This window comes from Idiotropiscis lumnitzeri, chromosome 9 (genome assembly GCF_059441095.1).
Source record: "Idiotropiscis lumnitzeri isolate Australia: NSW breed Sydney's pygmy pipehorse chromosome 9, RoL_Ilum_1.0, whole genome shotgun sequence".
NCBI lineage: Eukaryota > Metazoa > Chordata > Actinopteri > Syngnathiformes > Syngnathidae > Idiotropiscis > Idiotropiscis lumnitzeri.
This window is the reverse complement of record NC_142399.1, coordinates 3,642,501-3,658,013: the sequence shown is the minus strand read 5'-3', so window position 1 is coordinate 3,658,013 and position 15,513 is coordinate 3,642,501. Positions and strand designations below refer to the sequence as shown.

Genomic DNA, 15,513 nt, shown 5'->3' with positions numbered 1-15,513 from the left:
ATTTGAACGCGGCAATCATCCATCATCGCAAAAAAAGAATGTTGCTTTTTGCCTAATTACCTATGACATCAACTGCCGAATGATCCATGATATTCCATGACACAGTTTATCCTGCCAGTCAAGATCAGAGGCGACTGAAGTGACATCATGGAAACTACGAGCGTAGCGGCGTTGTGTTTCAACCTCAATGCATTTCTGTTCAAAATCCATCATTATAACAAATATAGGATTCCCTGAAATTCCCATGTTAGGAGTGTGGGGGGGGCACCCACATGCGCCCCTCAGCATTATCTGCCACTCCACACGCTCTCATGTAGTTTGTTCCACTTCCCCCGATGGTTTCCATAAACTCCTTACAAGCAATTCTTTTTTTTTTTTACCACACTTAGAAATCAAATGGCAGAGAGGCTTATTTTTTTCAAGCCTCCCTCATTAAAAGGCTTCCTCATTGAAGTTTCCAGCCCGCGTGCACCCCAGGCTTTGAGCAAGTAAACAACAGAAAGGTCTTGATGAGTGGAAAATGTGTCGAATGCCGTCAAATGGCATCGGTCCTTGCGAAGGCATCAAACAATCGAGCCATTATCAACCTGAGACTGAAAACACCACAATAATGAAGCGAGGGTCAAAAAAAAAAAAAGTTGTTCAAACCATTTGGCGCACCAAAAAATTTTCATTTTAAAATATCGACAATGCGCTCTATAATCAGGTGTGTCTTATTTGGGAATGTTGAATTAAGTTTGACTTATTTGTACTAGTTTGTCTCCCTTATTGGGCAGTATTGCGCTTTATAATCTGATGAAATATATTGAAATACAACAAAGTTTGGTTTAGGACTTAACTTATATCATTATCTTCACCGCTTCTCCTCACGAGGGTCACAGGCATGCCGGAGCCTATCCCAGCTGTCTTTGAGCAGTAGGCGGGGTACACCCTGGACTGGATGTCAGCCAATCGCAGGGCACACATAGACGAACAAACATCTTCTTTCACAATCACACCGAGGGGCAATTTAGAGTGCCCTGTGAACTGATGAAGCATGTTTTTTTAATTTAATTTAATTTAATTTAATTTTATTTTATTTTATTTTATTTTATTTTATTTTATTTTATTTTATTTTATTATGTTATTTTATTTTTTTATTTTTTATTTATTTTTATTTTTGAATTTATTTATTTTTATTTTATTATATCACTATTATTATTATTATTATTATTATTATTATTATTATTTACTATAAACTTATTTAGTAAAAATACCATTCTACTCATTTTTCTAAATCCAACCAAATTGGAGGTTGATGGGTTTCTGTGCATCGCAGTCCTTCAGTGTAGAGGAAATGACTCATGATTGTGAGAGTTCTATGTTAGGGTTCTCCAAAGGGTGGCGGATGAGTAGTAAATCCCATTTTAGCGGCATTGGAACGGTCTGGGATTTTATGATCATCCGGAATTTCATGACCTCATTTGGCATGTATTCTTCCGTTGTATTGCGAATCATGTTTCGATTTAGTTCTGCCTTCTTGCACGTCGACGTCTGCTGTCTTCTTACCGTCTGGTCCGACATAGATTCAACATGAATGAGCACGTCAATGTCTATTCGCTTGGACCCAAGCGAGTGCATATGCTGGCCGGAGGATGTCGAGGAAAGCCCAGGTGAGGCGTTTTCTCACGGAATCCCTCCTCCACGTGCCGCCAGCTCGTTCGAGTTTCCAGCCACACGTTCGATTCTCCACTTGGGCGCACACGCATTCCTGCTCAAGCCATCGAACACCGAGGCGCCAAGCCACACAAGAGCCTTTCATGAAAACGGGGCATTAATGTCCTCTAATATCCTCAGTGTCAGCGTGTTGGCATGGAAGGCTGTGCACAATCAAAAGGCAATTTAAGAACGCTTTCATGCTAAATTTAGCAGGAGTATTGTTTGGAAGCAAAATGGAAAAAGGGGATGAAACGCGCCTCGTCAGGTGGCTCAGGAATACTTTTCGGACTTGGAACGGTTGATTGATGCAGTCCGCTTTTAACGACCTTGTTTCCCGCTGTGGGTGAAATTGACCGGAATACGTCTTTGTACCCTACCAAGAGCGTGACCGAGTTCGTATTTTCATTTCGCTGGAAAATTCTGACTTTTCCACCGGGATTTATGATTATCACCGCATCATAATGTGACATTTTTAAAATGGTCATGTTTCAAAGGGTCTGCCATATTTGAGTGAATCTAACGTGATTGATCACCCGTGTGGGTGCAATGATGAAGATGATGAACGTGTCACCTTTACTTCTTTGACGTGTGTGGGAAGATGTCACAAAGTTGAGGCTTGCACCATACAAATGCACTTCTAACTGTTCCTAAAAATCGGGGCAACAACATATTGTCAAATTAATACCCCGAACCAATCATCATTATCAGCAATTTTATTAGAAAGGTCTGATGTTGTGGCTCATGAACACGTGGACTTCGTTTGTAGCCACGTGATCGCAAAGTTTTACACACAACCTCAGTCTGAACACATTTTAAACAACGTGACTTCCACCACACACACACACACACACACTCCTGTGCTATTCACATCTCTATCTTGACCAGCCTGCGCCATGGTCATACTGCCCCCGCTTTGTTCCTCAAACGTCTTTAAAGAAAGTCTCCGATGGGCCTCTTTGACACGTATTGTTTGGGGAAAGAGAATTTAGACCCGGCAGCCCCTGGCCTTGGCCCTCGTCTGCAAAGCGACCCTTGGGCAAGGCTGCCAGTGTGACTAATGCCCCACAGTCGAGCCGCTGGACGTGCTCGCATGCGTGTGTGTGTGTGTGTGTGTGTGTGTGCGTGTGCTTGAGTCCGGGAATGAGAGAAAGTGTGACTAATGTCTACAGAATGGTTTTTTATACATTATGGAGCCATTAGTAGTTTCGGCTCCTGGATGGAACAGCAGGGAGGGAGACAAGCATTGTCGTGCCCCCCCAAGCCCCGCCCCCCCCCCCCCCCCTCCGCCCCAACTCCCATCACATCGTCCCTACAGCCATAATCAAAGAAAGTTGAACCGCTGAGTTTCCACGGAGTTATGTTGACATTTCACTTTGTTGTAAAAGTTACTTCTGCGCTGGGGGATATTGATTTACTCAACTGCAGAAGGGATCGGGCATTTAGGTTGGTTTTATTCATATGCATGTGATGATGCATAGAAACATCAAGATGAAAAAAAAAATGTCTCAGCACAATGTCAGACACGTTCACACGTTTAATTCATCTGAGTGACGGCTTTGGGGCCGTTGTTTTGGTTTTATTGTTCGGGAGGATTCTGAACTTCACATTTCTTTAGTGACATCATCACCTACTGGTCTCACGTGAATATTTGTGTTTTTTGTAAAATTTGCAGGTTATTGCATACTGATTCCAGATGGACCCTGGACTGGTCACCAGCCAATCACAGGGGACAAAACGACAAACAACCATTAGGCGCTCACATTCACACCTATGGATCATTTTGTGTCATTCCCAAAAAAAAAAAAAAACCTAACAAGCATGTTTTTGGAATCTGGGCCAAAGCTGCACTATAACAGAAAACACCAACAAGCAAACCTTGCACGTTGCGGCCGACATTCGGATCCACGACCTCGCGCCTGTGAGGCAGACTGCCCATCCACGATTTCATCATGCATCGTCTTTATTTGAAAGTTACACAAAATTGCTGTAACAGTGGAAATTGCAGAAATGCCCACAAAAAAAAAATCTTCATGCACATTGATTGTATTTCAAAGGTATATAAATTAAATTAAAGACTAAATTGGTCACTGTTTACAAGAATCTGCGCCGAACATAAATTGTCATAATTTTTCCAAGTCTAGACAGACCCAGACAAAGAAAATATGACCTTCAAGTCAAGGAAAGGCCCCAATTCATGATATTTATATAACACAGAGGAAGTCCCCAGCCGAGTGCCCTAATGGTACCAGCAGATAAACGCTCCACAAACACAGATAAGAGATCATAATTTGGGGGTTAAGGAAACTAAAGGGGAAAAAAAAAAAAACTCCCGCGATAACATCGACAAGCTCATTTCGTCTTTTTGACGCCAGAACAAATTGTGACATTTTCGTTGGCAGAAATGATAAAAATCCCAGAGTTCTCTTCAGGATGTTGAGTAAGAGCATCAAGGCCAAGATTTGCCCTTCATTGGTGGCAGCGTTGGAAGGGGTGTGTGCGTGTGTGTGTGTGTGTGGGTAAAAGAAGCAAAGTGTAAAAATACCAACGCGCTCCAAGATAAACCTCACGACAACAGTCTGACATTTACAGACGCTTGGAGCGTGGGAGTGTGTGAGGGGGTTGCCCTGTGAGTGGGTGCTCGTGCGTGCGTATGTGTGTGTGTAGGAGGTTCTCCTTCACCTAGCAGAAAAACCCCATTGATGTTGGCTGTCGCTCCTCGCAAGTGCAGACGCAAGGTCAGAGGGAAGCTCTTGGCGATTTTCCAGCGAAAAAACACCCCAGCGTGTTTGCGTGGAAGTCGACGACATTTTCAGGGTGTGACTAACGCTTAATTGAGAGGGGAAATCTGTTTTGATGTGGCTGGATGTTTTGGGCAGAGGTTGACGTGGCCGTGAGGAAGACGAAGGATGCTTTGAGAATGACCGTATTTTCCGGACGAGAAGCCGCTACTTTTTTCCTCGATTTTGAACCGTGCAGCTAAAACAACGGTGCGGCTTTTCTGTGGATTTTCTTTCACCACTAGGGGGCGCTCTATAGTTCAGAAAATACGCTAAATAAATCTTGAGTAGGCATGAAAATACAGACTTTAAACAAAAGTGAACGTAATCACTGACAGTATTTAAACACATTTAAATCAATTTCTGCCGTTTGCATCTCTCCTGCGGCGGCGGCATGCACGGATAATTTTAAAAAAAATTTGGGGGGGGGGTTATGTGTTCGGGGGCCAACAATTTTTATGAAGAAAGTCGGATGTTCGAGGACGGACCGGTAACTGGAGGGAGGGGGACTGACCGGCAAAAAAAAGGGTCAAGCGCCCAGCTCTGGTTAAATGCAAACTCGTAATAAAAAATCTAAGTTTTATAAGAAACATCAGCTGGGAATGGCAATAAACATCTTGAGGCAAGCTCATGGCCTTTTGAACTGTTCACTATCTGACAAACTGCTGCTTGTGAAGTTCGCAGCGCTCGGAACTTAGAATTTTTCCTGACAACTGGCGACAAATAAGCCGAGCGACAATATGCCGGGTCGCTCGTAAGTTAGGTAATAACTATGTTATTACATTGCACTGAATTTTCAGTACGATGGCAAAAAAAAAAAAAAAAGCAAGATTTTCCCGTGTTCTCAGCCTTTCCAGCCGGGCTCTGCCAGCGACCTGTCAGGTCAATAAAATGCGACCTTTGGCGTCCGGGCATCCGATAAAGTTCCTCACGCTGCACTGTGACAGCCCACGTGGACGTCATTTAACACGGGCTCCAGTCACGGGGCACGGGCTGCTTTGTGACAGGCGGGCAAGTGGGCGAGCAGCCCGGCCGGTGAGCCGCCATGTTCGATCTTCATCACGGTGACAATGACCTACTTGACTTGTGCCATCTCATCTTTAATGTCAAACAAATCACTGGCTGACATTTGGAGAGAAGCAAAAAAAAAAAAAAAGCTTGGTCGATTTTAGTCAGCCTTGATAAATAATAAGATGAGCACGAGTCTTCAGTGTGTGTGGTGCTTGAAATGTCGACGTTCAGGATTTAAGGTCTATTTGCTCGCCGAGCGCGCAGCCATCAAACGAACATCTCAACTCGATTCCGACGCAGATTGATGGCGGCGACGCAAACGCGTCTGATGCCGAGCGAGCGGGCCAATGTTGAAGGCGCCGACCCGAAGCCGAGGTTCCGTCGGAGGCTGTCCCGCTTTGAGGTCCCTCTGCCTGCCAGAGTCACATTTTAATCACAAGCATAATTTGAATCTACACTAATGAATACAAATGACTCCCAGGACTCCACAAGACGAGCGTGATAGATCATTATCGCCGCTAACGTTCGCATATCTGACGCCTCTTTTCAATTAGCGGCCCCTGTGGAGATGATCACAGAGGCCCCCGGCTCAAATGAAGACAAACGACGGCCCTCCACACGCCGCGGATCTTCCCTCGCTTCTTTAATAGCTTTCTAATTTAGGAACATCTTTGACGCGACGTGATTTGGCATCAGGCTCTTTTTTTTTTCTTTCTCCTTCGGTCTGAGAAGTTGACGAGAAAGTCACGTAATAGAAAGCAGGTGTTAATCAACCTTACTCGGATTTGACACAGAGAAGATCGTCCTTGCCACTCCGTGACACGAAGACGCTTTCGTATCAATTTAGTCAAACATTCTTTTTGCTTGGCGCTCTGATTGGCCTTTAACTCATTTACTGCCATTGACGGCTAAAGACGTCAAAGATCCCTTTTTTTTTTTTTTTGCTTGGCTGGTACCTTAAAAAGCTGCAAGTCTACGCTGGTCAACAATTAGTCCTCCCTAATTGTTATTATTATAATTTTTTATTTTTTTTTTGCAAAATTAGGAATCCAAATCATGCAACTGTCCAACGTCTTCATTTGAAGTCTAATTATGTACTGTTTGGGATTACTTTGTATATTATGAGCCCCCCTCTTAAAGTCCACCACAGAAAAATCCAAATCTCTTCTAAAAAAGTAACCGACTTCGTCGTGAACATGCAAGAGGGGACTAAAAATCATCATTGGTTTCCTCTGACAAGTGTGTGGTTTGTTCGTGGAGAGGGATGAATGGCTTCTCTGTGTCTCTGTCAGTGGGATGTCATCACAGACGAGTTTGTGGGGGTCACGAGCGCCCGGCGCGGTTATGACTGTCAGCCCCCTTCAACCGAGCAGTGGGTGGGAGAGGCTCATCTCCAAAATCTTATCTTAACCCGCAAAGACTGGTCAAGGTCCTCGTGTTTGTGCGAAGGCTGAGACGGAATGAAAAGAAAATATGGATTTGGTGACAGCCGACATGATCTTGCTTTTCATCTCGCATATCAAGCACGCAAACTTTGTGTAAAGATTTCTCTCATCTACGCACAGATAGCAAAAGTGTCACGTTTGATTTTATCCATTTAAATCCATTCAAGATGGACCAGCGGTGCAGTTTGAAATACTTGCAGGAAATAATCCTTTGCAGACCACATGCCGAATCCTGCTCACAACATGAACGATGAAAACCTGCTGGTTTTTAACTCAGCAGGATGTTTGTTTTAAGGTCGATAAATCAATACAGCAGAACTAAAGTTAAAAGTTGCAATTGGCCCAAAATGTTTGACAAAATTTGGCCTCCAAAACCCACATCACCAAAATAAAACTTTACTTTAAACAATTCCTGTACAAGTCTGACCATAAAATCCCGACATTTGAACAGGGGTGTGTAGACTTTTTATTTTTTATTTCCATTGTCTAGAGTCACCCACAAAAAGCACCAATGGCAATCATATTTTAGCCTTGCCAGTCTGTTGTGATTACAAAAAAATCCTTCATGGGTGCAAAAGTTTAAGAATTAGGTCCAAACGCCTAAATTGGAGAAGACATGGATGTGGACTATAGGATTTCCAAATAAAGCCGCACATATGTTGATAATTTCTTGTTTGCATCGCTTACCACCCTTTATGTGCTCCTCGATGTGGTGGTAAAAGTTGACAGGGGAGGAAATGTGTGTTCCACATACGGTGTTACACACTGCGTGCCCAATAGGGAGCTACATGATTTACGTTTCGACACCTTCCTCCCGGCCGCTTTTAAATCACCGCCTCTCTCTATGAAACGTTCCTATAAACATCCTCCATAATGCCATATTTCACTCTGCTATTTATACTGTCGATCACTTAAAGTCGTTCTTGCACGGACCTATATTACGAGAGGACTATAATGGCGCATTGATGGAAATACAATTCTTCATAATTAAGCTAAATAGTTGTAGGAGGAAAATTGCTCTGGTTGTGAGAAATCGCTTGCCAAATAGTGATCTCCATTCTTCCATCCCTTCAGCGCGTCAGCAGTTAATAGTGAGCTCAGACACACTTTGGGAATTTTGTGATTTTATTTGCACAAGGGTGCACTTTTTGAGAAGTGGTCCCAGTTCAGTGCACAGGTTTGTCATTAACGGTCCATAGCTTGCCAGAAAGTGAGCCCACATAGGATGCATGAATTGATTTCAATGTCATTGTTTCATATGCAAAAATGTGCACTCACTCAGTGATGCTGTTAGACCTCGTTCAAGGGTGCCTTTAAAAAAAAAAAATGCAACATAAGTGCACTAGATTGCAATTACCATCTGACAGCTTGCCAAATAGTGAGCCTGCATTTAGCTTTGTCTGGCACTCTGTAAATGTCTAATGATTTAAATCGCATTTATTGACTTCAATCCCATTCTTAAAGTTGTGACCTCACACCTACATAGTTTATAACATCACGTGGATGATTTATAGCACATGTAATAGCGTCAGTGTCATTATTCACCAATGATTCCACCCTCTTTGAAAAGCGGTACACGTTTGAGTACACATGCTTCAAATATTTGCCCGGCGTGTCCGACGGGTGAATGATAGCCCGTCGGTTGTACACACAGGCAGAAAGTGAGGGAGTCAATCCCCCTCTTTCTCTTCTCAGCATCAGGTTCATGTGTGTGTGTGTGTGTGTGTGTGTGTGGAGCGTGCAGCGAGCGTCTTTCCATGCTGTCACAAAGCACTCTGTGAGAGTGACTTATTTACTCTGCAGTAAAAGCCGAGAGGGAGTCGAGGCTGCGGTAAAAGTGGAGAGGTGCTCAGAGGAATTAGATTTAGAGCCTCCTCCTCCTCCTCCTCCTCCCTTGTGCCGTCGGATGTAAGTTACACGGTGTTGCCGTGTCAAAGGGGGTGCGACAAACACACGAGCACATCTTAGAATAATCTTTATTAAGAGAGGTGGTTCCAGTCAAGAGTTACATAGCGGCTGGAGCAAGTGACAAGATAGCCATCGATAGAATAAATATGCAGCAGTGCAATTAAGGATTATTACATTTCACGATGCTATTGCTCTTTTTCACGCGACACGATGCATTTCCGCAAATGTGCTTTCTTGCTTGGGAGCTTTCTCAAAGGGAGAGAAGACGTTAAGCAGCGTCGAGGGGAAAAAAAGCATTCACATTACAGAGAGTGATGGTTCTCGAACACCCCCCAACACACACACACACACACCCTCCGCTCCCTCCTTCCCCCTTGGAGAGTATTGCTTTGCTTTGTTACATTCCACATCGTGTTCAAGTCAACTCCTTTGAGAGTGTGCATGCACTATAAGAGATGGTGTGCGTGTGTGCGTGTGCGTGAATGTGTAGCCTCGTTCACGCAGAGATCCTGTAAAATTGCCGTGAAAGAACAACGGGCATTGACACCCCTTTGGTTTCGACACCGAACCCAGTAAAGGCGGGATAATACTGCGTGTGTGTGTTCATGTAATGATACCTATTCGATGATCATGTGTATACACACGGTAAATTGGAGTGAAAACAAATGTTGGATTATAGCATTTAAATGTATTGAAATGGGACAAAAATATCCAAATCTGATCTTGGTGTTATTGTTGACACAGCAAAACGTTAGTAGTATCCGTTTATTTATTTATTTATTTAATGTTTTAATTAAAAAAAAAAAAATCAAAGAAAACTCTTTTAGCCCTCCAATTTTTTAAAAGGAAATTGAAAAAGTAGCGGAACATTGAATTTTTTCCAAACTGTTTTACATGGAGAAAAAAAGTGCGAGATTTCACCCAAAATAAATAAATAAATAAATAAAAAGCAAGATATCTTATAACGATCTACTTTTGTATTTTTTTTTTAATTAAAAATAATTACGTAATATTAACCTTTGCGCTCAGATGTCTCATTTTTCGCGACACAGCGACATTTTTTTTCTTTAGGTGGTGGACACACGGGGACACCGGTACTACCTCCTAAGGAAGAAAACTGCTAGGTCGACTTTGTACCCCTCATTTCTTTGTCAGCGCCATTTATATAGAACAGCAACATGAAAAAAGGCGGCAAAAGCTTTTACAATCGTGTTTGTGTGCGTGCGTGTGGACGGAACGCGTGTGTCACAGCAGCTACAAGCGTCCAAAAGTCGAGGTACAAACCAGCAGCTATTTGGTTGCACTGTACATTGTGTGTAAACCTCATTCATTCCGTTTTGCATCATGGCTGATCACAAATTCAACCAAAGATCACATTTGCAACAACGGGCGTTTAAGCCTTTAGCAAAAAGAGGGAATTGAAAATGTACAAATGTATTCAAATGCATTCTGTTGCTTTCTGCTAGGGGGTTCAAGTACAATTTTGTGGTTTTCATACAAAATAGGGAAAGTGTACCAGCTTCACACTGTGACTCGCATCAACTTAAAATCAAATGTCGTTGTCTTGCCTGCGATTTGGAGCAAGCAAACGTCCAACATTCAACGAGAAAAAAAAAACAAAACGGCGCACATTCAGTCAGAGGTCTCGTGAGCGCTCTCAAACGGTGTCGTCGCTCTCTCGGCCCCGTTCGCTTGTGACTATAGCAGCTCAGAGTCGATTCCAAGGCACTTGATTCTTTTCATTGCGTTCCATGATTTACAGAATTAATAGTGTTGCCCTTTTTTTTTTTTTTTTTTTTTTTTCTCACTCTCTCCCCCAGAGTACAAATGCACTTCATGAAATAAAAACTCACATTCATCAAGTTATCCGATGATAAACTTTGGTAAGATGATCTCGCACAACCATAACCAGACAAAATACGCTTGGACTATTACGATTACAAATTTGCAAATGAAATGCCACAGAAAGACGCAATCATGGCGGCAAAAGGCGAATCACGAAGCCCGAACAAGATCTAGGCTAAAGAAAAGTCGATTTTGCTCTTGCATACAACTCGACAGCACGCTTTCTGAAAACAGACGAGAGTTCGCGAAGGTGTTGCCCGTGCTCGTGGTCGCAAACATTCAGACAATTTTGTGGTCTTGGGGACTTTCCGGTTGCCACTGAGTGCCGTGGAGCTGTAAAATGCTCTGTAAAACCTCCAACCAGACTTTGTAGCAAAAGAGGTACTGTTCCTGAAAGCAAGACGAGAAAAAAAAAAAGGTTTCTCTTTCGGAAGCTGCACTTGATTTAAAGGCTCGACACTGACCTTGGTCTGAATCATCCCGTGTCGCTGGAGTCTCATCTGCTTTACGATGTTGCTCACGTTAATCTGACGACAAGGAGACGATTGGTTCATGATCAGGCTCAAGCATGTCGATTGTTTAGAACAGGGGTGGGCAAACTTTTTGATTGGCGGGCCACAAGGGGTTCTAAAATTTGACAGAGGGGTCGGACCAGGAGCAGATGGATAAAATACATTTAATTTAAAATACAAATATCGGTCTTTGACACGCCACAGTATTTAGAAAACAAAACATGAACAAGGTTTATTCATTTAATTTTTTTCAAATTCGGCGGGCCGGATTAAAAGGCCCCCGGGCCGTAGTTTGCCCACACCTGGTTTTAAAACCTTCAAGTAGGTTACACAGTGCCTTGAGATAACAATGCGCGTCATAAAATATTTGTCACTCACCGGCAAATCCCTCTCGATGAGGTTGAGGATAATATCGGTGCAGATGAGAACACCCGAGCGTCCGATCCCGGCGCTGCAGTGGACCGTGACGGGCCCGTGCATGTGCACCGCGCGCAGGTAGCGGATGAAACGAACCAGTTGCTCGGAGTCGTGCGGGACGCCGTGATCGGGCCAGTGCGTGAACTTCAGGTGATGGACAACGTGGGTCTCAGCTGTCTGGCATGATTTCATGAGGAAAGCAAATTGGACGGATTCAAGATGGCCAAATCCAACTTTGAGGTACCGCTAAACGTATTCAGAGATATGAACGTCTCTTACCTCCGTTTCCACCATGCGGATGATCTTAATGTGGAAATATTCCAAGCACTGCTGGTTCACCAGATGGACGTGATACTTGCCCGTGTCCAGAGGCTCATCGGACTTGTCGGGCCAGTACTTGTGACATTTCAGCCTTCCTCGTTCGACTTCTTGGGTCATCATGGCGATCACGTCTGATTTGTTCTCCCAGATCATTTGCCAGAACGCAGCCACCGTCGAGGGTAGCGGTCCCTGGCAGGAAATATAGGAGAGCTCCTCACCGCCCGCTTGCACGCGGATGTGGCTGGCGTTGATGTAGTCGCGCTTCTCCCCGACGGTGACGCGCGTTTTGTCATCTGTGGATGGAAAAGAGGACGCTAGTGATGGGAAAATTTGCTTCATGAACCAGTTGTTGTATTTTGGAGTCCTCTAGATGGCACTGTTGCTTTAAAAAATGGCAAGTCAATGTGCTTTCAGCCCAATGTTGAACCGAGAGTGCCATCTAGTGGAGTCCAAAAATACTACAAGTGGTTCATGAAGCCCATTTGAAGCTTCATTTACTCATCACTAGAGGACACGCAGTCATGGTGAGTGTGTCGCGTGTCCATTGACTCGCTTACGTCACCAAGTGTTTCCAAGTTGAAAAAGCGACACTGCTGCATCCGATCGTTGCTAGTTTCCTCCGTTTGGTCATCTTGTTTTGCCCAAACGTATGCAATAATGAAATAAAACTGAGCAAACAGCCTTGGGGTCTGTAGCCAAGTATCGTATTTTCCAGACTATAAGCCACAACCTTTTTGCTAGATTTTGAACCATGCGGCTAATCCAACGGTGCAGCTTCTCTGTGGATTTTTCTTTCACCTGGTGGGGGCGCTCTATAGTTCAGAAAATACGCTAAATAAATCTCCATTTTTTTTCTCTTGGGTCTGTTCTGTTTTAATTAGTCGTGCGCCTTATAGTCCCGAAAATACGGTACTAATAGAGCCAAACTTTTTACCAAGAAAGTACCCCACCGACTTGGAATGTACTGGAACTTGATGATTTAAATATAAGGAATGGATTAGCTCAGTAAATAACTTGCCATCTGCACAAACAGGCACAAGGAGAGGGCATATGGCGAGGGTCAGCCATATTCCGCCGAGGCCTACTATCTTTGTCAGCATGCTAATTCATCGCTGACCCCCTTCACCCACCCCGAAAAAAAAACAAACCTCTCGAGGCTATAAAGTAAATGTGCGCCATGTTTGTCTTCATATGGATGAACAAGTAGGATTTGCTTTCTCGTTAGTCTCAACAAATAACTCCAACATGTCATTATCTCATAGTCGTTTATTTTTCGGTGCCCGAGGCGTTCAGTGTGTAAAAACACCTCGATGCATACATCAGGGGGCCGCCTTTTGACGTATGCTGTGCCTCTTCTTATAATAATATATTTTGTGGTATTTTCTACCAAAAGAAATCATTGCATTCTATTATGTGTGTGTGTGTGTTTTGAAGTTATACAAATTTATTCACATAGTTTATAGCCACAAAATACTATTTATTTATTTTTTTATACAGAGGTATCCACTATTTGAGAAGCACTGCATGATGTGAACATCCCAATCTTTGTTTTGCTCATTAGTTCTCGTCTTGTCTCGCATTGACTTTCCAACTGTGAAGCACATAATTGCAATGACAACACGTAATGTCTGCTGTCTGTCTGCCCTTGAAGCTACTCCATTTATAAAAGACATTGACCTACATATCGCTTACACTAATTACAAAATGTTTTGCTCATGTTCTTGGCTGACATCGAAGAGAAGTGTCCCACAATTCTAACTGGACTCTTGTGGTTTCAGCAAATATGACTCACAGGGCAAGATGTCTCTGTAGCGGTTCTTGTCTCTGTGCTCAGGCGCTTTTCCCACCACGCAGTCATCAGAAGGCTTTAGGTGCTCCAGAGCCTGAGGTCACATTAGTGTGTGGATGTTAACGCGCAGGAACTCTAATGACCTATTGAGCAATATGTGCTGGACAATATTCGGAGAAACCCACCATGAATTCTTTGACCAGTTCCTGCTGGTCTAATTGATGCTGTAGAATCTGGATGATGGCTTTCACCCTGGAACCTGAATACTGGCTGCTTCGAGATGGGCTAATGAGGGCGAAATTGGACAGTTCCTCCTCTGATACTATGGGTGGGCCTGGGCAGAGGATAAAATAGAGAAACAGTACTTCATGGTAAATGAATTAAAAAAAAAATATATATATATATATATCTTGTAATTGGATGAATAGACACCTATCTGCAGTGGCGTGTTTTGGGGAGCATTGGCGTCAAACACATTGTCTTCTTCCTCTTCGCTGCTCCAGCCGTCTGTCTCTGGTTTCCAGATGCCTTTGCACGACCGGTCCAACAGTTTGGTCACTGTGTGTTTCCTGGGAGGGGTCAGGGGGCAGGGGGGGAGACCACACCATTTTTATTCTTCGGTAGGTAGGACCAGTTGCGATCATGCAAGGCTGAGCTTCCTTTCCCTGCGACTTTTCCACCTAAAATACAGTATACAACACCATGCTAAAATATCTATTGCTTATCATCTATTATTGTGAGTGAAGATTTAGAGGACGAGGGCCACACAGCGCAGCTCAATACTCGCCAGTCAATTTCAGGCAAAGGCAATCATTGATTATTCATCATTGCCAATTAATTCAAGCATCTACCGTCCCCGCGTCGGCCGTTTTATTCATTACTCTCTATTGCCTCCCTGTGGTGAACATGGGAACTACAGCACAAAAAAAAACAACAAAGGGCCTGATTTCCCAAAGGATTGCGAGCGAAAAGACAAAGACAAAAGACTTGTTCGTCCACGCAAACAGACGTGGAAGCCGATTTACTAAACCAGCACACTCAGGATTGCACCTGTGCTAAATGTTGCAAATGTGCTAAATCCTCAAAATGATTGGAGTGACAGATTTCTTTTCTCGTCCTTATAATATGTTTATCTTCCAATAACACTTCCAATCCTACTATTCCAAACCTCCTAAATGCTCCAAGGTGAAAACCTACACTGCTGCTTAAAATGTAAAACCGTATTTTAATTCCAGCTGTCCCCATCACTTTTCCACCTATCACCAAAAGTACGCACAATCTGCTGCCGTGACTTTTACATTCACCAGTAGCACCCGGCATTTAAGATCTCAGTAAATCAGGCACTAAAGATAAAGTGGCCCAATTAAAAAAAAAAATGAACAAGATTTGTCACTTTTCAATCTCATTATTTACCATATTTCAAATTTATTGAAAAAAGGGAAAAAAAAAAACAATATGCAAATGAGATGGGGCATGGGAGACAAGCAAAGTTTTGGAAGTTACTACCTGTCAGAAGCTCCATGCAACATTTCAGTAACATTCAGTGACGGGCAGCAGGCTTGATGAGAAGGCGTGCTGTCACAGCTCTCCTAGTACACAAAGTATGCAACCATTAAATTAAGGTGTGACTTAACGCATAGATAAGTTCAATTAGATTGACATGATATCCCGAGCAAATCTTATTAAATGAGAGCCACCTGAATGTCGACTCGCATCACAAAAGTGATTGTGTTTGACTTTGGCGCTTCCGCCGCCTGTTCATCTGTTTTACCTGAATAATTGCCGTATCA

At 43.3% G+C, this 15,513-nt stretch overlaps 1 protein-coding gene across 1 annotated transcript in view; it reads right to left on the bottom strand.

Annotated features, from left to right (window-relative positions):
- Window positions 1-8,893: 8,893 nt before the first annotated feature.
- ptpn20 (protein tyrosine phosphatase non-receptor type 20) overlaps window positions 8,894-15,513 on the bottom strand; it is a 25,768-nt gene continuing 19,148 nt past the window's right edge. Inside the window, exons 39-47 of the mRNA XM_088305370.1 lie at window positions 15,495-15,513; window positions 15,230-15,312; window positions 14,156-14,292; window positions 13,909-14,057; window positions 13,727-13,817; window positions 11,893-12,227; window positions 11,575-11,790; window positions 11,149-11,211; window positions 8,894-11,074 (exon numbers count right to left, since the gene is read on the bottom strand). The exon at window positions 15,495-15,513 is cut by the window's right edge and continues 88 nt beyond it. Of these exons, the coding sequence (XP_088161496.1) occupies window positions 10,964-11,074; window positions 11,149-11,211; window positions 11,575-11,790; window positions 11,893-12,227; window positions 13,727-13,817; window positions 13,909-14,057; window positions 14,156-14,292; window positions 15,230-15,312; window positions 15,495-15,513 (1,204 nt within the window). The 3' untranslated portion in view covers window positions 8,894-10,963. The remainder of the gene's footprint in view (window positions 11,075-11,148; window positions 11,212-11,574; window positions 11,791-11,892; window positions 12,228-13,726; window positions 13,818-13,908; window positions 14,058-14,155; window positions 14,293-15,229; window positions 15,313-15,494) is intronic.